This window comes from Rhea americana, unplaced genomic scaffold, assembly GCF_003343005.1.
Source record: "Rhea americana isolate MKP2758 unplaced genomic scaffold, rheAme1 scaffold_108, whole genome shotgun sequence".
Taxonomy (NCBI): Eukaryota; Metazoa; Chordata; class Aves; order Rheiformes; family Rheidae; genus Rhea; species Rhea americana.
Window position 1 is genome coordinate 1,172,136 of NW_028185128.1, and position 25,049 is coordinate 1,197,184.

General features: G+C 39.7%; 1 protein-coding gene across 1 annotated transcript in view; it reads left to right on the top strand.

Moving 5' to 3' along the window:
* Positions 1 to 647: 647 nt before the first annotated feature.
* The window catches only part of STXBP5 (syntaxin binding protein 5), a 241,811-nt gene continuing 217,409 nt past the window's right edge, over positions 648 to 25,049 (top strand). Inside the window, exon 1 of the mRNA XM_085310828.1 lies at positions 648 to 773. Coding sequence (XP_085166954.1) covers positions 648 to 773 — 126 coding nt within the window. The remainder of the gene's footprint in view (positions 774 to 25,049) is intronic.

Sequence of the window (25,049 nt, forward strand, 5' to 3'; positions counted from 1 at the left end):
GGACTGGCAGGGAGTGTTTGAACACTATTTGCTCAACTGGACCTCTGCAAGCAATAAAACCCTCCCTCCTTCTCTGTTTCCAAGAGCAAGCCCAGCGGAAGARGGAAACTGATAAATAACTATGAATTCTGTGCAGAGCAAACAATACTGAAAAGAAAGTCACACCAGAGCTATTGGTGTTGGTTCCTCATTTTACCACCAAACTGACCATGACAATTCGATCTGCCTCCAAATTCCCCTTTCCAATCTGGCAAGAAAAAGAGACAGACTTCCTTCATGTTATCAGATGGAAGCAGCATTATACACGTACRTACATTACCCCTGGATGAGTTTTGCCCCATTGGAAGGAATTGTAAAACTCTCCTTGAGGTGAGTGGAGCAGACCAGAAGAACGGGTTACCAAATATGGCTTTTCCAAGGCACTTGCAAAGCAGCGTGCATGGCTACACAGTCAGTCAAAGACTCTCTTCAATGCGATTATTAATTTCWGTTTTCTCTCACTTAGCTATGCCTCCATGGTGCCCTTCACTATACCCTGCTGGYGGCCAGTGCCGACCTGGCAGAGCTACCCTCAGTCTTGCCCCGTGTGTGGTTTATCTGTGCTTTGCTGGCTGCACAAGGGGTGCAGACATACCCCTAAGATCATCATGCCGCCAGTCCTGACAGTGTGGTGCGTAGCCTCAGTGCAGGCGATCAGCTCTCCAGGTGCTGAGCCCGGTGCATCTTCTGCTTCACCGCTGCCCAGCCCAAGCCAAGCAGCCAACCTGGCTCAGGTACAACATTGCTCTGTGATGCTCTGAGGTTGGATAYCTATATAAAAGCCAATACTTTATCCTCTTCTGCCAGACACCAGACTCATAACTTGGCTGTATCACAGAAAGCCCAACACTGTACAAGCCCAATACTATACCTAATTTTTAAGATAGACTTTGCATCCTGTTTCTACCCTATATTTTCTACACTTTTCATCTCAGCCTTTTTATTTACATATGCTTGGCACATCCAAACTTTCTCATATTAGCTCAGAATAAAGAYGAGACGTGTAAAGCTGCTTTGTTTGCATTTTCTGACAGTTTGGGTCTAGCAAACTTGGTATTATGATAGGATAATGTTTTCAGATGGTTAATATCTTATACTGTGAAGCCAGCTCCATAGCAAAGGTCTCWATATTGTATGAGCTGTAGATGCCACTCAGCCTTCTGGGATGGCAGTAAAGGACCATCTGAAGAAGACAAAAGTCACATCTTCTGTTTAAAGCTAATCTCCATCAGCCTATCAGCTGGCTGAAAGGCAAATTCTTCTGGACTGCTAAGAATTGTGTGATACAGCGCCGTTAGAGTGTGGATTTGGCTTGATTCAGCAGGTCTTGAAGTTATGCTGCTTGTCCACACCAGGATCTTCTGCTATTTTCACCTTCTCTTTCTCTTAGGGACCTGTTTTAAAAAACTTTTCCATTAAACTAATTGTGGCAGAATGAACAGTAGACAGAAAGTTTTCTCTCAGCAAGAACAAGGGTGATACAAGTGTCTTCCTTCTTTTAAAAGAAAAGTTCTATCAAGTACATTTTAACTGCAAAATAACTGAAAATAATAACAAAACTACCTAATGTGCCTGAACATGAAGAATGCTGCAATCAGGACCTTGGAGACTGGCACCCAAAACAGATCGTATCAGCCTTGGTCTCCTGTTGTGTTGGATTCCTAGGGAGCAGTAGTTGGATTTTAGCCCACTGAGACTGAGAGGCCTAATGTACAGACTAACTCGRATTTTCTTTTTCTGAAAAGCTACATCTTCTCTTCCGAATAGTTGAGCTCAAATCACTGTTGATGTGAGTGTGCCTGTGGACTTCTGAAGGGTTTCCCTCTGAAAAGGTAGGCACTCAGTTAATCAGGTCCAGAAAATCACTTAGAGAGATGGTGAATTGAGGAAAGACATGACAAGCTATGCRAAGCTTTCCCATGCTTTGTGTAATACTGTAAAAGAATCCAAATATTCTACAGAGGTCAGAGAAATATTTAATAAAAGAGTCTGCTATCTCTTAGGTCCTTAGGAAAGCARCTGAGGATTTCTTGACTTCAGAAGTCATACTGAAAAGGTTTTTTTACCRTAGAATCCTATAAGATGACTTTAAAAAAAAAATAACAGCAGCTGTTTTCTGTGAAAAGATATTGGATCTTGGAAGAATTTATTGCTTAATTATCTATTATGGAACCCTCCCAATACGGTTATAGCAGGAGTCAGCAGATGGCACTGTTACTCATAGTGATAAAACTTCTTTTTACAGCTGTGCAAAGCCTGCTACATCTTTGAATAAATTCCACGTTGCTGCTCTTTTTCTAGTAAAATGTCCTTGGCCAAAACCTAGGCACTGGCTCCCTGCCTCACCTATCAAACCAAAGAAAATATTTGAGGCAGATCTGGCTTTAGGGTACTGTGCAAATTCCTGAAAAAAAGGAGGCTGTTTGCATGCTATCTGACTATCTTTATTGGGGGGGGGAGGGGGAAAGAGCAAATAAATGAATAATTTTAAGAGAATACTCAGGCCCTGTTACTGACTTGTCCTGAGCTGGAAAGTTGATACTTTCAGGAATGCTGATGCATGGACTCTACAGAGTCCAGTCAAGAGTCTAGGAGTACTAATGGAGAAGCTACACAGAGCACTGCAAAATCAAGCGGGCACAAAGCTTTCTGAGCCACGCAGACCTGTTCTAGGAGAAAATTCCTTTCAGAAGTGCAAGGTCACAAAAACAGCACGAAGAGGCTAGCTAGGAAAGCAAATCAGCAGCTAGCATTGAGACAAAGGTGAGGAACTTTAGAGGTCAGGGAGAAGTAGTTGGATGCAAGAGGATGTTCACCAGCAACCTGAAGACACTAGTAGAAGCATTAGAAAAGAGAAGGTACGATTGAGTGTTGAGTGTTGTGGAGGCTGCAAGACCAGAGAAAAACAAAAAGGGCTGAACAGCCCTACAAACAAGTACTGCAGGGTGGCGGGGAAATGTGCATGGAGGAGGCCAGCAAGGRAAGGCCAAAGGACACTCAGCAGTGGTTATTAGTTCCCTAAGAAAAAGCAGGTCCTCTACTTTTTTCTAGCAGATGGCTGGTCCGTTCTGAAGTATTTACCTCTTYGGACCAAAAGAAACACTGTATAACTTCCACCACTTTTCTTGATAAATAATAATCCTTCTTCATTAAGGCTGCATTTTCTCCTAAGGCTCTTACAAAACTCTGCTAACAAATTCCACTTGTCAATATCTTTCTGGTGTTTCTGGTTTTCCTTATTAAAATTGTGACATCAGTCACTTCAGTCTGTCTCTTAATGATGAGCAGACACACATACACTTTTTGTCTCAGAATGGCTGTTCCTGTGGTGAAAGGAATTTTATCATTTGATTGAGGCTACATCCTGCATAAATCATCAACAGGGTTTATGTCCAGTGAAGACAAAAGCTGATTTCTAGGAATTACCACTAGACTTTCCCATTTGGCTTGAATTCTCTTTGGCACATGCAGGTTCACAGCGATCCAGGTGCCACTCGGGGCAATCTGAAATTCAGCCAGGGCTGTGACTCGAAGGGTGTCCTCAGCTCCTCACACCTGTGAGCTCCAGCTGGGCGAGGTGGAGCTCAGGTGCAGGGAGGAGAGCTAAAGGGGCTCTTCCTTCCTTGCCTCATTTAAAAATATCTGCCCTTTGCTGTATCTGCTTCTGATACGTTAGCATCCTATCCACAAGATACAATAGAGTCTCTGTGCCCTGTGGAAATATAGAGAGTGTGTATGTGCATCAGAGTCTTCACAAAGTGCTCACCATTGGGTAAGTTTAGAGGCAATTAAGAAACACRGAGCTCTAAAAATAGCTGTCTGTTTATAATCTACTGTGTTGTTACCATAGTGGTTGCAGTTTTCTCTAGTTTACAGGGTACATTGTAGTAGCTTTGTCGGGTTTTTTGATTTTTAAGACAAAAGTAAACAAGGACTGTTATAATGGTTGACTTGATTAATGCTATGCTTTAGGCTGTTGGTTTTCTGTGATTCTGCAGCCAAATTGTTCACCAGCTATGAAATCTATTGAATCAAAGGGTGKTTTTTTTTTTTTTCAAAGACTTTAAAACTGTGGGAGGAACGCACACTATATTCTCAGTCTACTTGCAAAAAAGTGTCTGTTGCTTGCCTCTCACCTGTCCTAGCTTTGCCTAGGCTAATCAATGTTCACTCTGTTATTGACTAGGGTGGGGCGGTCAATAAAGGAAATTAGTAAACATACACTGAGCTGCAGTATACAGAAAGAAGGACRAATACAGCCATGTAATAGGCTTCAATTTTCATTTATGAGATTTTATACACAAGCAGTGTATATACAGTTTTTGCATTAGTTTCTTTGTGAAGTTTTCTTTGTTTAACTTCTTGCTGAGTTAATAAGAGAAACTATAGCTAAGGCATTAAAGAGTGGGGGCTGGAAGTCAGATAGATCCATATTTACAGGCTACAAAATTATAAAGAGTACTGCTGTATAACTTGCTGAGCATATGTTCAGTAAGAGCTGTGGGGTTGAAGACCTGCATGGAAACAAGTCACTTGCATGGATTCCTTCATATACCTCTAGGCAATTACATATTTAAAGTCTCAGCATGTCTGTCTTCTCTTTCAATGAACAAAAAGCTATAAAATTCCCTTTAAAATCCTATTTAATCAATGTCTATTTTCAAGTTTGTCCTCTAACCTAATTTGGGGAGGTTCARTATGCTTGTTGAAATAAATGCAGTTTTCCTGTGCATAAAAAGAGAGATCACAATCTGTAGGAAGAAGGGGGGAAAAAAACACTTATTTTTAAAGTGGTGTACTATTATAGATAATGATTCTGCTGGATTCATTTGGATGAGAATTGCAAGGTAATAATACTTAAATTTTTCAATGTCTGTGGATTGGAACAGATGAAAAAGTCACGACATTACAAAGTAGCAGCTCCTTGGTATCTCCTGAAATTTTATGAACTGGGAGTCAGCAGAGTCTGTGTCACTCTTTCTGTTGTTTTCACTTGATTGTTTCTTCTGCTGTCTTACAGACGTGCATTGCTAGCAGCCAGCCCAACCARTTATTTGGCCTTTCATTACTGCTTCCAGCTTGTGGCAGAATAGCTGAGAGGGAATATCTGCATGCAAAATGAAAGAAATTGCTGCATTACTCTCACGAAAAAACACATGATTTATTTTTTCTCTAACTTGTTTCTGGATTGTTACTTACTGGTACAAAGAGCTGGGACAAGTTGCGTAGTAGGCAAGGACTTGATTGGACCTGTATCAGTCATATATGCCTGGGTTAAAGCGACTGTGGCTAGCTTGCAGTTTAAGGGGGAGTTCTTAGATTATCTTSCCTTGTCTCATGTCTCTTTAATGTGAAAAGGGATGGGACAATATGTATAAAATGGTGCTGGTGGAAATAAGACAAAGCTTTGAGATGTAATAGGGTACAAATGAGAACCCACTTAACTGCAAAGGCTGAATCTGCACCAAGGACTGCCTGTGTGACTGAGTAATCTGAATTAGGAGGCTGGACAGGGTATTTGCTTTTGGACTTGTTTTTCACTCTTCTCTTCCTAAGTTCCCTGACAGCATAGTCTCACTGACTGGAGTGAAAGTGTTGTGTACTGAGAAGAGTTCTGCTGCCTCCTGGAAGCTTTCAGAAAAGTATGAAGATACGTTTCTGTGGAAAGTGAGTGGTAGTGGAATAGCCAGGAAACCCTTTTGGCAAAGCAGTGGGACACTGCAAAACTGAGGGACCTTGTACCCTGTGTGAAGTGTGGAGGCCCAAGCCTATGATGTGTGGAAAAATTGGAGGCTTGGCATGCCTTGTGGGTCCCTGACCTTCTGAGATTATTTCCATCAGATCTGGGCRGGCAGAAACAGCTGCTTCAAAAACTGATAGCTATTTTGCAGTCCTAACACAGAACTTGTCTCCTGCTATTGATGTTTCTGTTAGGTATTTAAAAGTAAATTATCTTTATTTGCAACCAGAAGTAGTACAGGGCTATCTCATCTAAAAAGACCATTTAGGAAGAGCCTTTTGGAAGAACATCCCAGATCTCTCATGGAGGTATCCTATAAATCTAAGAGAAAAGCATAAGGCTCTACTCTTGTTTCTGTAGCTTGTGATTCATCCTCTCTTCTTTCCTGAGGAAGATTTGTTCTCAGCTGTTCTGTTTGGGATAGGCTTGTATCTTCAGATATTTTGCAAACCTCAGCCTAAGGCTATATGATCCCAAATCAGCTCTTTTCTAGGGGAGCACCCATGGATTTAAGACAAGAACTTTGGCTCATGGTGGTATTTACAGGAGAGGTAAGTAGAGAGGAGCTGTCATCGGCTGAATTTTGCTGAAATACTTGGTTGGTCTGTCTGTATAATTTCAAAACTGCTGATTCATATCCAGGTTTTGAAACTAGTGACCCCAAGCACGACATTCTTCCAACTWCAGGAACATTTTTCATGGTGTGTAGACAAATGACATGTTAATGTAAATCATCAGGCTGAGTAGAATTATCTGATGTGCTATATGGAAGGCAAAACAAGCAAACTCCTTCAAGGCTGTTCCTCAGATTTAGGCATTAGCTCCTGTTATAGCCTCTGTAGTTGCCAAAATATGAGCAGTGGTCAGAAAAAAAATCATTTAACAGCCTGCAGAGAGTAACAGCTAACAAGAGGAATACCTGACTCACCCCTCTGCAAGCTGAACTAGTGCACAGRGGCACTTTCCAGATTCTTCCCTTCTCCGTTAATCCTTTTCGGTCAGGAGCATGTGCAGAATTCAGCGAGGCACAAACATTCCCAAATCTTTTCTGTTTTTTCCCCTGTGGGGCCAGCTTGTTAATGAGGGGCAGGGGTGCATAAGTGGAAATCAAGCCTATGAGTCATACAAGGAAAATTCACTACAGGTTACACAGTTGTATATGCAAATTGAGAAAGGCTCAGCACTCTCATCCTCGGGCATTGCATACAACATTGTGCTGCTGCGTGGGAGATCACAACACAGAAAYGTTGTTTCACCAATAAGCCCAAAGCAGTGGGTTTGGGATGTAGTAAAAGCATGAGATGAGAAAATTACCTTCGAGATATGGACATCGAAGCTAGTGCACATGCATGGGGCAGGGGAAAACCCTTGCATGAGAGCAGGTTCACTTAAGAATAAAGAGACTCCTTAGACATGTTCCCTTGCTTTTTTGGGGTTGAATTTGACTTTCTACTAAAAATGTGTGGGACCTCAGCTGGTTTCCATAGGGTATATATATGAGCTGGAACTCTGCCCCTTGGGTATTTCCAACTACAAATAAGTACAGCTCTTACAGGTAAGCTGCTGGAAGGATGCACCAACTACTTGCTCTAAACATCTGGCTTAAAGYGATGGTTTGGATCAGAGGGGAAAAAAAGGAATTAATATCTAGTACCAAGTTCCACCTTTATAGAGTACTCTTCTAATTGTTAAATGTATATATTAATTACTGCTGAAGCAACCACTTGCAGCTAAAYCAACAAAATGTGATAAATCTGTGTCTTCAGAAAATAATTGATTACACTTGTTTAAATTAAGAAAATCCAAGATCAATCCTCAGCCCTGGGTATCTGGTCTCACTTTCTTATGCTTTCAGATTGTTATAATTTAATATGTAACAATGCATGTGATTTATCAGGCAAGAAAAGCGATATTTGTTATTAAATTGGTATCTATACTGGTAATGTAGCATGCAGCTGACTTTTCTGAAAAAAAGCATACGCAGTATATCCCCTCCTGATCAGAAGAATTTTACGTGTATATTCTACAAACACCTGTTTTGAAAAGGATGGAAGAATCTCCATAAAAGGTGGAGAGGATGAAATTTTATGAACTTACTGTTTTGGAGAGAGCATCCCGAACAGAYGGGTGGGAATTCAAACTGCTGCTCACATGGCATTGCAAAGTAAAAATCAAGCGCTAACTTCAGCAGTGTGAAAGAGGAGACTGGGTTGGACTGCAATGTATCRACCAAAAAGTGAAGTGGACCTGTTCAGTAGCATGTGCCTTGCCTTACCCTGGGTTATCTCATCTGGGCTTTCCTTCAAGAAATGCCTCCTGTAAAACAGATGGAGGAAGGAAAAGAGGGCATGAAGAGTCACTGYCCAAAATTTTTAACAAATATTGGAGAAAATAATAGCTTGAGTGATCTATTGCTCATCTTCCACAGCCTGTAGTTAACTTCACTAGAGCATTAAGTTTTCATCTGTAAACTTATACACCAACTGGACAGCATGATGATGCCCTGAGAAAAGATCTTTGGCATTATTTCATGTGAAACTTCTGTGAATTAACTAGGAAAATATGGTATTTAGGAAACTAATCTTTGTGAAAACCTGATTATCTTCAGATAAGCTGCTCTTTGGATGCGGTTATCAACAGTTCAGCTTTAAAATAAAAGTGAAAATCGAGCTCAGTTCTTCATATGAAAGGCTTTTACTAAGAAAGAAGGAAGGAATAGTCTAATTATTTGAAAATAGAGCAAGAAGCTCTATAGAACTCACTGAACTCAATGAACTAAAATTGCAGCAACAGAGATGAMGGTCAGGTACTAGATAAAAGGCTATTTAAGAGTAAAGATAGAGAAACTATCATAGACTGGAGAAGTCATGGAGGTCTTTAAGAACAGATTGGAGAAATGTCTGTCAGGAATGACAAGAATGAAGCTGGGCCTGGGCACATGCTACATGACTTTCCAAAGTCCTTTCCAACCCTATTATTCTGTAGTGCTTTAAACTATGCATAAAGCTTATATTTGAAAAACAATGGACACGCACGCTCATGGAAAGGGTCACCTCTTAATGGCTGAACCTGAGGTAAGGTCTTTTCTTCTACAAAATTGGAAAACAGGAGCTGATAAAGATGTAGTGAGTAATTCTTTCCACCGCACCATCAAATTACATGCTTGCATCTGCCAGCCATRTGCCATTCCAGTCTTTCCTGTCTTGATTTCATTAATAGCACTGGGCCAAACCAGGCAGAATTCCTGTTTGTGTAGGCAGGTGACCTAATCTGTCTCATTAATATCTACTTGGTTGCTGTCTGTTTTGATGAGTATAACCCCAATAACATGACATCTCAAATTCATATACTTCATTAATACAGGCAACTTAGAGTTCCTGGATGGCAGAAATAAAACCACRTGTTTATTTTCTGCCCCCTTCTCTTGCACCTTACCTGGACTCCATTTATGCTGTAGTTTGTGCTGTGCTATACCATGTCCAGCACAGCAGGGCTGTGACTCCTAGGAGGAGCTATTGTAATGCTGACAATGATCTCTGTTGGCATGACTATGAACTCCATGCTTTGTCTAAAAATAATTATTCCAGTGAATTGATCCTGTACTGAAGTGATGGCTTGACCTCCCCACACTGAGTTATTCCTTTAGAAAACTCCTGTGSTTTGGGTCAGCAGTAGGGGACATGCAGGTGGATGCTTTTGTGAGACTGGATGACAGTTCAGAGATGTGTGAGGTAATTGTGCTCCGGCAAAGAAAATCCCAGTGGGATAGGTATGTTAATAGACATTTGCTGCCTTAATGAAAAGGCACCCAAATGTGTGCTGCTGTGTCCAGAAAGCTTTTTGGAAGRTAAAGCCAAGGCACTCTGTTCTAGCTAGACAATTTGGTCGTGAATGTAATTTTGAGAGGAGAGAGATGGATGGAGCAGGGGTTGTTCACTCTGAAATGGAGAATAATTGTTGCATCTCATCTTATATCACATTACTAAGAAGACATTGCAATAGGATTAATTCTTAAACTTTTTCCCAAACATTTTATTAGYTTTTCTCTGCACCTCATGGATGCGTTTCCCATGGAACCCCTCAAGCTCCCTGTGAAAACCTTTGTGTTGGCAGGGCTGTGCATCACGGTGGGGGGATAGGCCCAGGCTGAGACTGCTGCTGTGCAGGGCTGCCGGGTGCTGCCTCTGCCCTCCTGGCACTATATCCTTGCAACTTTATTCTGCTTGTGCATCCTGCTCTCACAGGCCTCCTGAATATGTGTCCCTTTTCCCTCCAATCCCCTCAGGGTGAGAGCCTGTGGAGTTTTTGTTTCTTTTTTTTTTTTCCCCCTCCAGTTGCTGGGAAAGTGTAACAAGGAGAGAAACCTTGATATGTATGAGAAGCCTCTGCTCCTCTACAGGGCACTGCTGCAAAGACTATCAAGCAGTGAGGAAGCTCTTAATTGTAAGGATGGTATTCAGAGGGCTGTCATGCTACCCCAAAGCACTTCCTCTGTGTGGGAAGAAGTGTCCTGCTCCAGCAGAATCTCAGTCCTCAGCTTCAGGGTGTGAAGTAAATGGCTTATTTTTGCCCATGCTTATGTTTAAGTTATTTTATTTATTGAAGGGACTGCATTTTTTTTCCRAAATCATGATTTCCCGGACCTGTCTTAACATTCAGCATAGTTCTATGGTTTTATAGTCTTTTCATATTAACTTTACTGTAAAGCTAATATGATAGAATGACTTCCATGCCAGAATCTCTCAATTTATCTTTTTTTAAAAAAAGAAAGTTTTTGCTCTCAAAAGAAAAAAGGATATTCAATCATTTCAAGGCTCATCCAGCTGATATGGAGGTGAATTGTTGTTCTTCAAGAGTATTTTTAGAAGGGATCTAGTCTTTACTTATATATTCACAGCATATTTTTTTTCTATCTAGTCTCTATCCTCTCTGTTAATACCACACTACCACTGTATCAAATCTCTTGTTAAGAGAGATTTATATGCCTTACCCAGCACAGAGAAGATACTTGATCCTCCCATCTKGTTTTCTGTTTACATATAGACTGCTTTTGATTTGGGCATTTTCAAACTTTGAGGGACTGGTATTATCCTTTCTGTGTAAATCTCAACTTTATTCTTATCTCAGATTTCATTCATCTTTATTCAGGGCTGTTTTTCCAATAAGAAAATATTGTCTTTAAACTTCAGTTTGTTTCAAGGATCTGTATGCAAGAAAGCTTAATAACAAATGTCACTTCCCTTGGAATTAGATCTCCCAACTGTTGTTTACTTTGCAAAAAGTAAAACATCCAAAGGTAAATATATAGGTTCATATGCCAACAGCAAAGCTGACAGATTCTGAAGTCTGACATAACATGGTTGATTCCATTTGAATCAGTCCCAATTTCAGCTTTTCCATTAAATATAATAAAACTGGCAGAAAAATTATTTACTTTGCTTATTGAGATGGTAAAGCACAATCTTTTTTTGGTTTGCTTTTTTTCCTTAAATTGACAGACTATGAGTAGGATCCATGACAAGGTTCCCCTCACCAGCCTTTCTAGTGGGTAGAAAGCACAGCAGCTGTAGGAGAGGGAGAGAAAACTACCCGAGCCAGCTGCTGAGCCTTTGGACTTTCCTTTCTCTAGGGTGGGAAGAGACAGGGCCAAAGTGGATTCTTCAGCCCTTGATCTGGAAAAAAAAAATAATGTAATCCAAGGTGTATGCACACATGTATGGAAAGCAATGCTGCTGGCAGCTAGGAATTTCCACTGGCTTCCCTGCTGGCGAGGTTGCAATTGAGTGGCACCCTTGCTGTCATTCCCTCAATTCCCCSTAGGTACAGGCCCAGAGCCTTCTCCCAGAGCAGGCACACTTCTGTGCTACAGYGACCAGGGAGGGTGATGGGCTCGCTTGGAGCAGAGAGCTCACCGCAGCAGAGGGAGCAGTGGTACCGTGGTCTTGTCTGCACATTGGGCTGCATTGTGTTTAACCAGTAGCATATGCGGGAGTAGGGTAAATTTTTTTTCTCAGCTAGTGAAGCTTTTAAAAGTGGCTGTGGCCTTACAATTTAGGAGTAGACCAGTAATTGATACTGCTTCTGAGACAGCTAAAAAGGTATGGATGGTCTGTATCCTTAGCTGGAATATTTGTATTCAAGTAGTATGTCACTGGGTCTTTTTTTCAGGTACAAGTAAATGCCAGAGTACATCCCGTGAGAAATACAAAAGGCTCAATGCTCTCTTAATGGCTTCGTATGCTCRTTAACCAAGCTGTCCTAATTGGGTAGAGATTCCTGATAGCAAAAAATAGGARAGCTGGAAGGAAGGATGTTGTCTGAATGTTAGTCCAGTTGAGCTAGGAGGCTTGAATAGTTACTTATATAAATAAGGATGAAATATAAGAGAGATTTCTAGGATCTTCTGATCAGATGAGAGTAAAAAAAAATGTAGGACTCTAATAAATCTAGGCCTGGATTTTTTTTTTTCCTTGGGGAGTAATATTTAAGTGTTGTTGGGGTGAAATTTGTCACTGTTTCCGTCTGGAAACAAAACATATTTCTGTATTTCGTCTGTTAAGTGTTCTTTATACTGTGTGTTGTTCCTCTTCCTGAACCTAATTGGTTTGGACTGAACACACTTTGCTTCCCTTTTACCTATTTATGAAAGTTCATATATTAATGTTTTATTACATAAGAAGTCATATAAATGTTAAATAGGGTAAAGACTTCAGTCTCCATAGTACTCAGGATTCCAGCATGACCAAATCTGTAGCCAAAAYCACTAGAAAGTATAAATCATAAACACATCTTTCTTCATCTGCAGCTTCCCCCTGACTTAAGAGGGATCACTAGTTTCTAATGTCATGAACAGAAAGAAGCAGTCTTGGACAGCTCCTTTATGTCAACAGATCATGTAATACTTTTTTGCAACAAAAAGAAATACACTTCAAAGACTATTGCTGATCTTGTCTCTTTAGTACACATCAAGGGAATACCATTCACAGTCATGTAACTTTCTCCTGGGGCGAGTGGCAGCTATGCCTCTAGCCTTTCCCCTGCTACACAAGCCTTGCATGTGTATCAGGTGTGTCACAGCACATGCTCTCAGGTAAGTCTTAAAGACTTGTAAGTTTCTCTTTGCAAGGGACAATAGGAACTTGAAAACATGTTTCATTAAATGGAGATTAATCTTAAAATCAAGTTTACCTAACACCTCATGTGAACAAATACTGAAACATTCCTGCAGCTCCAAAAGTACTGAATATTTCTGGAATTGCTAGCTTTCTTAGCCTGTGTACTAGGAACACAAAGAGATTAAAATAGGCCTGGTCTTATATAATCATAGCTTCTCCTATTCTGGGAAGGCTGCAGAAGATGTGGGTATCAAGAAAAGAGGAGGCTCTCAGGGCTTGAAAAAGTACATGTGAGTAGTTGCTACACAAAGACCAGTTGAGGGGAAAGAGCATAGGCTTTGAACAGGGCTCAGACTGACATTGAGACAAGAATGCAGGGGAAGAAGATACAGGAGTAAGAAGATATGGGCATGGGAAATTGGACAGTAGCATGACACTTGAGTACTGGTTTATGGCACTAAGGGAATAAATAAGGGAATAAAGATATCTTACCTCTTGGGGGTGGGGGAGCCCCAGAACTTCTCCTACTGCCTTTTTCTTTGGATAAGTTCTGTGCTAATACTTCCCTTGGCTTCAAAATAGGATGTCCATATGGAAACTGACCTGGAAATGGTCCCTGCAACATCTTAGCTCCAGACTGTGTCCTAGTTTTTTGGTACAGTGCTATTTAATAGGACCATGCTAGCAACTTAACTGTGTAGACAGTCACACTCGCATGTCCAGGAAAGATGCCAAGCGTTATTTAATTAGCAAGTATAGACAGCACCAATGTTCCCTTTCAGAGACCCCTAGCTGGGTGTTCTGGGGAGCTGCAGTGAAATGACAGAAGCTCTGMTGATATTTAACTATTGAAAACATGACAGTTTATTGCCAAGGGGAAGTACAATGAAATAATTATCATCTTTGATTTCAAGAGATCCCTCTTCTCTTAAGATCTCTTCATTTCKCTGTTACATACATGCCTCTAAGGATGGTATCCAGATCCATATTACCTGCTTCTTGAAGAGCTGCCTGTTGTGGAAAATACTTCTGTGTCCATATTTATTCTGAAAATCTAGATTAACTGTATGTATTTAAATTCATCCAGAAGTACGGTGTTACAGCTCTTAAACTTAATGTAACAATGTAAAATGAACTCTGTAGCCAGACTGAAGATCAACTGCTTGCTTATTCCAGCTTCTACCGGGCCACGATTGGATGTCTTTGAAAGAGTAAAAGCACAAACAGGGATAACTGAATATTCTTCCAGCGACAGCCATTAGTGGCTTAGAGACTGTTGTGTAATGAACCACCTCCTTTTGTTTGCGCAGAACCTGCCTCCAAAGAGCTTCCTTTAATGTTTTCTATTTATTTTACTGGGAAAGACAGYAAAAAGCAAGCTCTTTTCAACCCATTCATGAGCTTCATAATTTTGTAGACCTCTATCCCCCTTTAATCATCTCTTTTTTTCAGACTGAATAGTTCTAGTTTGCTTATTTTCTCCTCAAGAAAAAGAACATCTTTGGTCTTTGCTCCTTCTCTATGCCTGTTCCAGACTCAGATAAGGGGACTGCACTGCACATAATGTTCATGATCCCAGTAAACCATAATGATTTTATTTTGTTCTCCATTTCCTAAAAATGGCAAACACTTTTTTTTTTAAGTGTTATGGAGTATCGAGCTTCCTACTATATCCAAGGTACTCCTGAACAGTGCTGCTGAGCTTAGCGGTAATGGCCATCATTTACATGTGTGGATGGGATTGTGCACTCTTTATGTTCATCAGCAGTGAATTTCCCCTGCACCTTTATTGTATGAGTACTTAGCTATCTAGTCCTGCTGCTGTTCTGTTAGTCCTCACCCTTATTAACTTAGTATTTATAAAATAAGCAGGATTTACCCCATTGCTGAGCCCTTATCAGGTCATTCATTAGTACGAGAGCTCGTACAAATCCATGTGGAATCAGTGTTCAGCAAGAACTGGTCATTTCTATCCTTTGTTTTTTTTTTTTAACCAATTACTTATTTATGCCAGTACCTCCATCTTAATGCTATAGTTGCTTCTTTCTACCCTTTTAATAGGGTAGTCTTTTTCAGAAGCATTTTGGAAATCAAGCAGATTATATCAGTTCTATCACACCCGTAAAATCTGTTGCCCCCCCCCTTCAAAAAAATAGGTTTGCAAGGCATGACTTCTTTTTAAAAAGCCATATGGACTCTTCAAGTTGATCATTCCGATGCCCAATAAGACTATCTTTCATTGGAGTTGCCATAAAGTTGCCCACTACAAATAGTAGGCCAGCAGGCCTGCAGTTCCCTTGAAAACTGTTCTTCAATCACATATCACATTTGTCATCTTCCTCAGGTACCAATGCAATGAAAGGCCACGCTCTCCTTAGTAATTCTGTTATTTCATCCTTGAGTTCCTTTAGAGCTCCTGGGTGAATACCATCTGGTCTTGGCAATTTGCTACATTCATTTTGTCAATTTGTTCCATAACCTCTTCTACAGTCACTTCAATTTCAGACAGATCCTCTGATGAGTCCCTTGTGAAAAAGAGCTTTAACATGGGAATCTCCTCAGCCTCTCTGAGTGAACAGTAATGCAAAAAGTAACATATCTTCTCTTCAGAAGTTTCTCCTTTTGCATTATGATCATCAAATGACTACGTAGATTTTGACAAGTTTTCTGCTCTTGATATGCTCAAGAGTAGATTTTATTTACTATTATATTCATATTTTTTTATCAGTTGTCCCTTAATTTTTTTTTTGACTGCTTCACTATGTATTTGTTTTAATCTGTCAGAGTTTGTGTTCCTTTTCATTCTCCTCATTTGGACACCCTTCTTCAGCTTTCTGAGGACTGCCTCCATCAACACACCACGTAAGCAATGCACAACTCCTCCTTGGTTCTTCTCAGTTGATGGTATTTGTCAGCCTTCTGCTTTGAATGTGATGGCTTCATATAGCTTCAACTGTATGGATGTAATTCTCTTAGTTATTCCTTTCAGCTTCTCTTTAATGAGCTTTTCTTTTATTTTACATAAAGTACTGACTCTTTAATTTTTCTGCTGTGAGGAAAATTCTTAAATTTTTTCAACTGATTGGGTGAGGGGGCTGCCTTCTTGGGTTTTTTTGTTTGTTTGTTTTAACCTTCAAACTTGTCCTCAATATAAGCAATGGTTACATACTCACTTAGGCCCTTTGTGTACCCACTGAATGCTAAATATATGTAAAAGGGAACTTGTGCTGAACTCTTTAAGAGTAGCACTGCATGGAATGAATTGGCTAATTCTGGATAATTTTTATGTCTTCATAGAAATAAATGATTTCCTGATGAGCTGCTTCTATAAAAGTTGGATTTTTCTCTACATCTTTCTCATCGCATGGCAGGGATTGCAACGAACAGTTCAGAGAGCTCATAGTTGCTAAGCACCAAGCAGGCCTTCAGTAAAGAGGAAAAGGTAAGTCTGAGGATTTAAAAATACACAAGGAATTATTTTAATCCCAACGTACCTCATTTGCTTTAAAGTTATTTGATTATATTATTTTAAAACACTCAGGAAGAGTAGTAGGCTAAACTAAATTTTCCTTCCTCTAATCGTGTGTGGTATGTCTCAGAGCGTATCTTTCGGGAGAATCTTAACATAAAACTGAGGCTACTCAGTGAGACTTCCTGCTTTTAACTTAACTATTTTATCAGTTACTAAGAAACACAGGCAATATTCTSTGCTGGTAGCATGTATGTACGCATCCAGGAATACTCCTTCCCATTTGGACAAATGTGCAGCTGTATCCTTAAGGCTGGTTAAAACCAGAAAAGTTGCAGATGAGTTTCAAAAGCAATTATTAAAAAAAAACTCACTGTATCTGTTTTGCTAATGCTAAAAGCTGAGCTGATTTGTGGGCACATTCTTGAATACTCCATATTTATCCTTGTCTTCCTGTGAAAGAAAAATGCCTAGTAACAAGATGAGCGAAGGAAGAGACATGCTGTTGTCTTCCCAACACCGACAGATTTTACATGTAATGCTGCGATCCTTATTGGCGCATCAGCAGCAAGCTTTATGCTGTTGTCTGTGCACTAGAAGCGCTCAGAATGCGAAATCTGTGTCATGAAACAAGTAAAAGTTCGTTTAACAAAACCAACTTTTTGTTCTGATTCTATTGAAAAACTTAATCTCAGTAAGGTCAAAACACAATTTAGTTGTTATAAGGTTGAGGCATTTTAGTTCGATTTTTATCCAGTGAGTTCTTCTCTTATACTGAAATAGAATTTCTAACATTGAGCATTTGCACCAGTGTTTAATGCTGTGTTGTACTGTGTCGTGACCAGAATAGTAGGCAGGGTGTCATGCAAAGGACACCCACTGCAGGCACCCTTCTGAGAACAGTGCCAAACCGCAGCAAATATGCTTGAGTCCCTCCAGCTACTGCTGTCATTTGAGAAGAGGCAATATGGTTGTTCCCTGTAAATAAGTCTTGACATAATATGACCAGCACTTCCATGTACGTACACTATATTATATAATATAGCACGTAGGCATTAAGGAGAACTGAGCAATCTCACTGTCTCATTTTCACTTTCTCCTCCCTGACTGAATGTTAACATGCAAGGACTTAACTGATCTTTCACTGATGACGGAATCAGTACTCAGCATTTCTTCTGTGCTCTAATTCTAATACCACCRTAAAGTTTTTGCAAGGAATAGATTATTTTTCTGTGTGATTGTTTAATTTTGCTTCGTGTGCCATAATGGCTTGCAGCTGTTGATAGACCGATRAGAAACTATGATGGTATTTTCAGCCACTTGAATGTGACTTCTAGTGAAGTTAAATTTTCCTGTTCATTTATGAGATGTGCTACATATGGTGAGACAGGATTTATTTTGCCTACGCTTTGCTCTCTCCAACTGATCAAAGCTACTGGCTTTGGACATCTAGAGTCAATGCACAGAGAAAGTACCTGCAGTGCTGGATTCTTCTCATACCCTAAGGATGTCTCCATTTGGATGTGACAGACTGTCCTGTGGAGTAGCCTTTCTTTATTTGTTGGCTAGATGTCCAGCTTATAAATGACTGTAAACTGGATACAAAAAAAATCAGTGGTGTGGTTTATTGATAAGGACTTCAGCAAACCTCTGGTAGGTCATGCCTATGCAAAGAGGGCAAGAGCCCTCTGCTTCTTTCGCCAGCCAGCTGTGCCGTGCAGTCTACTCTAGCGTGTGACGATGCTATGCCTTCTTGCTTTTTCAATACTATTCACTGTTCTCAGTGTGTAATCCACAAAGATTTTCTTACAAACGACATCTTGTTCTGTTGTTCTTATCAATAAGGAAGCAATTATTAATTGCTGAATATAAAGTGGTCACTCATGTCAATATCCCCGTTTTCTTTAATGTGTCRTATCTGTCCTCCTACTGTCTGTCTGCATTTTTCTTCTCACAAAATGCTAAGCTGTTTCTGGGAGAAGGTTCTACTCCAAGTGAATGGGCTTTCTGAGGTAGTAACTTAAGGTGTAAGCCTTTACTAAAATTAATGGAAAAATCTTCTTATGAGGCAAAGGGACTGCAAGCATTGAGAGGCTGTGATGCTGAAGRGAGTCATGGGAGGCATCCCAAACCTTGTATAAATTGAAAGAACATCTCAAAATGTGACTAGTGTTAGATATGAGTAAGGCCTGCCTCTTCAAAAGAGACCAAAGACRTTTTATATTGTCTTGGAGGCACTCTGAGGTACATCTTATTTTTTTTTCTCTAAGGAATCGTGTTCCCACCTTGATCATCTCCACCACCTTAGCTTCTGGTATACAAATGTAGTTTGGCCTTGAATGACATTGCAATGTTAGAACCCGATAGCTTCCTTCTACAATTAATATATGGTTCTGTGATTCTTTATTACCCCTCGCCTTCCAGTCCTCCAGTTACTTAGTACTGAAGTTGTTATTTTATAAATGACCTCAAAGTTGAAATTCAGCAAGCAAATTTGGAGGTTGGAAATGGAAGAGACAGAATATATGCATAAACATCTTAGCACTTGCACCAAGTTGACCAGAAAGGGGAAACCAATTCACCCTCTTCACAGAAGGGGTTGCAGGGCCCARAACAACTCCTGCTCCCCCTAACATGGTACTAATATGTCCTTCAGGAAAGAGTGTGACTGCATAAAAGATTAATAGAKATTAATAGAGTGGCTCTTCTCCAGCAATAACTATCTAATGGCCTCCACAGCACTTGCTAGCCCTGAGAATCTGCACTCTTTCCAGTCTGAAGTGCTAACAGCAGTTAGGATTCATTAGCAGAAAACTCTTTCCCTCCCCCTTTCCATTTCAGTAATCGCAGCTATGGAACAAATGATCATTTCCAAACAGTTCTGTTGAGTTGGGGCTGGCATGTCTGATAGCACAGACAGTTTAAAAAAAAAAGAAACCCAGGACACAGTGTTTTTAATCTCCCTCTGTATAGAATCATCTTAATATCAAGGCAAATTAACTGGCAAGAAACCTCAAAAACAGAAAGGCATATGTAAACCGGTGCAAGTTAAATTACTGTGCAGAGTGATGCAGATGATATCATTTCATACGCAAGTACTGTCTGCAAGGCAGCTAGTAGGATATAATCCTAGCTAGTAGGATTATTATTTTTTTAACCAATTCTCTCTTAATTACAAAGAAGAAATTGCTGAGAAATTATTTCTATTGAGTTTCTGAAAGACATTTTCAGTTGCTAGTGGTAATTATGAAACATAATTATACTTAATTTAATTTACATGTAAATTAAATTGTATTTTGGTTGCAACTCAAATCACTCCTGCAAGATTATTACTAAGTGGGAAGAATGAGTCAGACCTGAAAAGAGTAGACTTTATGAACTGACAATAAAATACCAAACTATATTTTAAAATTTCAGTTTTAACTAAACAGTTGATGTCACAAGTGCAAGACAGTTGATAAAACAGAAAAAAGTTTGMAATATAGACTTAATTTTCCGTGCACTACTGGATACATTTGATAAGAACAAAATATGGCTTATTTGGTCACTTTTCTCAAGTTCTCTACTATCAAATTCAGAGGGTCTTCCCTGAGAAAAGTGGATAAGACTTGGCTGGTTTGAGTCTGGATACAGTATAGAGCTAATTAATTTCGCCACCCACCCATAAAAGAACTTTGACATCAGCATTTAAAAGCACATTGTATTTAATCTGCATGCTAGAGAGTGTGATTTGAAAGTAATGAGGGAGAGGAAATACGCTTCTAGAATTTCAGGCTCCTTCCTGACATTTTTAATGAAACAAGAGACAGCCAGTCTTCCGGATTTGAACTCTTATGGGTACGTTTCCAGCCTAGGGGAAAGCATTCCCTTCACCCAGGTACTTTTTCACCAGATGCTTTTAAATTAGTTCTAGTTACTAAACTAGAGCATCATCCTTGCTCTTTCTGCTTGCAGTTATCTATTGAAGCTGCCTGACGCACAAATTGGTTTCCTGTATTTGCCTCCGTTTGGGGATCGCTTGCCCAAGAGTTAATACGTAACATTGCCGCACTGACAGTAGGGCTGATTGCGTCAATGATATATTATCGCTGTGTTTCATGACAGTGCAGCAGCGCATCCTGGTAAGCTGATGTGGCATCTCAGTGCAGCCTGGGGCAGCTTCAGCCTGGCCTGCAAAAACARCCTGAAACCCATGAACTCCAAGGCAATGTAATTAACCTTTACAGAGCCTCCATTTGCTCCCAGACTCTTTCCTTATTTGGAAAACTGTTCTTGGAAAACTTCATCTTGTTATCAGTTTCAACAGTTGCATTTGTGCTTTGACCAGTTGAACTTACCAGGTAAATAGTAACCGTTTGTGGCCTCAGAAGACTCTTGCACAGTTTCTCTGTCACAAAGCCAAGAGACCTGAAAGCCACTGGAAATTACTCTGTTCGGAGGARGGAAAGCATAGATGGTCTGTCTGCTATTAGCTGTACTGATCATGATCTGTTGGAGCCTTTGAGGGAAAGGAATTTCAAATGGCAGGTCTCATTTGTCTAATACAGTGGTTTTCCTTTTTTTGATTTTTATGACCAAATACTTTTTCACAAGTCATCACAGTTGAACTCTGGGTCCCAGCTTGGGAAAAACCAACAAATAGAAATGGTTTTAAGAAATTCAGAGTGGAAAAAATGCAAGTTAATGAACATGTTATAGTTTTTCAGTGATATTTTGAAAGTCAGGTTGTTTATTCATACTTATGCAATACAAGAATGTATGCATCTATCTTCCCCAGTTTTTAGTGCAGAGGGAATTTTTGTGTAGCATATGAAAGTCTTGTTCTTGCTTTAATGTTTTTTTTTTGGTGCAATACAAGTATTACCTATATAACCATAGTACTGCATAAGAATAATAACTGAACTCTTTGAATCTCACTTGTGGATAACAGGTAATTCAAGCACCTTGTCATATGGTCTGATGTGCTTGTTAGATCACATACCACTTAAAGGGTCATAAATTTTTTTCAAGTATCTGTTTCTAATCAAACATGGAAATATATACATGTGTTTAATACAAAAAAGTGAAAACATGAGTTGCATTTTAATATTTTAATGTGGAGTTCTGCAAAGCTGCTTTTATGGCTCAACTTTTTGCCCAGGTGGCTCAGTAGGTAGAGCCTCAGACTTTTTTCAGTTGGCAAACACTCACTTCACTGTTATACTCTTCTCAGTTTTGAGCTTTTTAGTTCCTTTAGTGTTCCCATGCTAACAACATTTCTTTTTTCTTAATGGAAGTGAACTGGGAGCTTGCTAGGACTGCCACTAGGACTGGAAGCCCCAGTGACTTGTTTTGCTGATCCTTGTTTATACATTGATAAATTAACCTTATTCTCAAGAAATATGATAATAATGTGGGAATAACTTTTAAGTRCTTTTAAACAAGTATGTCATGAATAAGGAAGCATTTTGCTAAGAAAATGTATACACRTGCACACACATGCCGTTTTCTGCTGATCTTACTGCTCATGTGTTTTTCACTGACAGTCAGAAGTTCCCCTGGGATTCCTAGAGATTCCTACCAGGATTCCAGGTAGGAACTGCGCTGTTCCAGGCAGTTGCCCTTTATCCTGATAAGGCACTGGATGAGAAAATGCTGTATCGTTCCAAAGTTATGAAGGTATTCCAGTGTCCATTTGGTCACTTCAGATGAATGTGGCAAGTATGGGACAATTCTTAACAAAATCAATTAACAGAATGAAAAGCTCACAGCACAGACAGAGGCAGTTGTTGGCACCTCTGGCCAGACTGAAACTCAGACCTGAACTTTGCTCTGACGTAGCTGTGGTYGTCTGAGACAGAACTGGAAACTCCTTAAACAATGCCAAACAAAACCAGAGACATTTCACTTTGGGAGCTAAGGCTGAACACAGCTTCAAACTCTGCATTTGCTAACGCAGCAAAGCTGACAGCRTTTTTCTGTGTAAGATGCTTGTCTGAGTTGTACTTAGTATTCTTCCTTCTCTTACTCATTTTATCTTTGGAATAGTCATTTTAGCATAAATACCAAAAAATACCAATTTTTTTCCCTCACTCAAAGGCGAGCTGAACTTGTGAGCTGACCTTGTCTTGGCTGGTTAAGGTCAAGGGGTGGACAATGAAGTTAATGTAGCCTTGCCTTTGATGTGGAAGGCCAAGAGTTTCCCTATGGCGTTTCCCAAAGGAAGAGATGGGGCAGAAATGAGTGATCTGAGATATTACCTAGTGGTAACAGGTTAATCAACATATAAATGCTCAGCATTGACAATTCTGCTATCAAACTAGTTCCAGTCATAATTAGGGGGAAAGGAAGCAAGGAGTGCTTTTTTTTTTCTTCTTTTTTTCCCCCCAAGTTTTCTGTAAATCTCCAGCGAGATAATTCCACTCTAATCTCACTTCAGTTGTTAAATATAAACTCACTGATATTTATTTTGCAGTATATTCACTTTTTTAATCTTATTAGACACTGAATTAATACCTGTGTGGCAATAGCAGTACTATTTGACATATTAAACTGAAGCAATGTAGATGATCCACAGCTTGTTTGCAGAGCTGTATTAAATACATAATGCTCCTGTTCTGTTGTATTTGTCAGAAATTTTCAGAGTTTATCCTTCAGTTCAAAAAGCAAAGGCAATTGGAGGAGCTTCAAATTCTGTCCAGCAGTCCAACATACAACTGAAACAACATCTGATTGCCTTCTGTGATGTCTACCGACAGAAAAGGAAGGCATTTTCATAGGATATAGCTGATCCTGTGTATTCCCTCCTCCAAGAAGGAATAGGTCTCTTGGCATCAGACCTGCAAAAASTGTCTGTGCAACTGTGCATTTCCATATAAGCGTGTCTCACTTGCTTCTTTGGGAGCACAAAAGTAATGGCAGCCACTAGAGAGTTGTTTTCTCTGAACTGTGACACATCTACTTGGTATTCCTTTGTTCAGTCCAGTACAATAATAATTCAAGAAAGTAGCATATTTCTAAAAGCTAACGTTGTTACAAATTGGATAAACTGAAATACATTTATTGTTTTTGGAAAGCTTTTTAAAAGCTAAACAAGTCTTTTTGGCARTCATTAAGGAAGCACATGRAGAGTGTGTGTGTGTGTGTCATTTCTTTATCTTACCCCTTCAGAGAAGATACTGAGACAAACTTTCATAAACACTTCCAAAACATTTGAATCAAAYTTCTTCTAAAGTACCTTATTCTCCTCCTACTTTTCTTTATACATAGAAAAAGATATTTGAATAATCTGATGTTCAACATAATCATGCRATATATGTGCAATTTTGGAGATTTATGCATTGGAGCTGATAGTGCCATTCATCTCGCATTGTCTCTATGATGTTATCACGCTTATATTCACCCTTACTAAACTCTTGCTATTTATGAAGTTCATTGTGAACTATGTGTGAAAATCTTTCTTTCTGAGACTGCATACATCTGTATTGGCTCAAGGCCAGCTAAGCAACTTGCCACACATGCAAATAAGCTGTTAGTGTGCAATAAAGTTACAGCTGTATGTACACACATTGTGGTCATTCAAATAGCTGTTTAAGTGTCTGTGTGCAAGTCTGATTTTTCTCCAGCAATAGGCAAACTAATTYGTCATCCTCCTAGGCATGCATTCATTGTATTAATATACCTCCTGAAAGGGAGAGCTTCACAGCAGARTTTCAAAACTGCTTCATTAAATTTGTTCTCCATTTCACGTGCTATTAACTACTAGTAAGATACCAGTAAACACTCCAAGTATGGGCTGGATAGCAACCTCAGCTGTATAGTCAGGGCTTGCAGATTTTCTGCTCATGATCTTTTTTCTGACTCTGAGAAGTACATTGCCTGGAGAGCTGGGTGCTATCGTGCCCTAGGCATATACTTTTTTARAAGGTTTACGATGATATTTTTGTTGCAGTTATCACTGTAGAGAGAAAACCAGAAATGAACTGTCTGCAAYGACAAGGTCTTACTACCCTTGTGCAACGCTTTTATCTTAGATTTTATGCCTTCTGTAGCAGAAGATAAGCAGGGTAGAGGAATTACAATCTGTTTAAAGAGCTGCTACCCATTTTCTGTATAATATAGGCATATACTACCAAGGGACTGCTATATGTATCAGCAACCAAAATGCAAATGTGTTTCGGCTCTGCATCTGCTCTAAGAACATCAATCAAGGAAAAAGAGATCCTATTTTTAAGTACTGTTTTATGTTTGAACTGACCCAAAAAGAGTGTGTATACTATTACTGTGTTACTAAAACAACAGTAAAAATGCTGAGTACTTTTGCAAGAAAAGCTCTCTTACCTATTACTGGATAGCTGGGTTTGGGAGGGACCTCTGGAGATTATCTGGTCCAGTTCCCGTGCTCAAGCAGGGTCACCTACAGTAGGTTGCCCAGCACTGTGTCCAGACAGCTTTTAAATATTTACAAGGACAGATTCCTCAATGTCTCTGGGCAACCTATTCCAGTGCTCAGCCACCCTCACAAAAAATAAATAAATAAATAAATAAAAAATAAAAAAATAAAAGTGTTTTCTTATGTTCAAGTAGAATTTCCTGTGTTAGTTTGTGCTCATTGCCTCTTGCCATATCACTGGGCACCACTGAGAAGAGTCTGGCCCCATCCTCTTTATACTCTCCCTTCAGATACTTACACACATGCATACCCCTC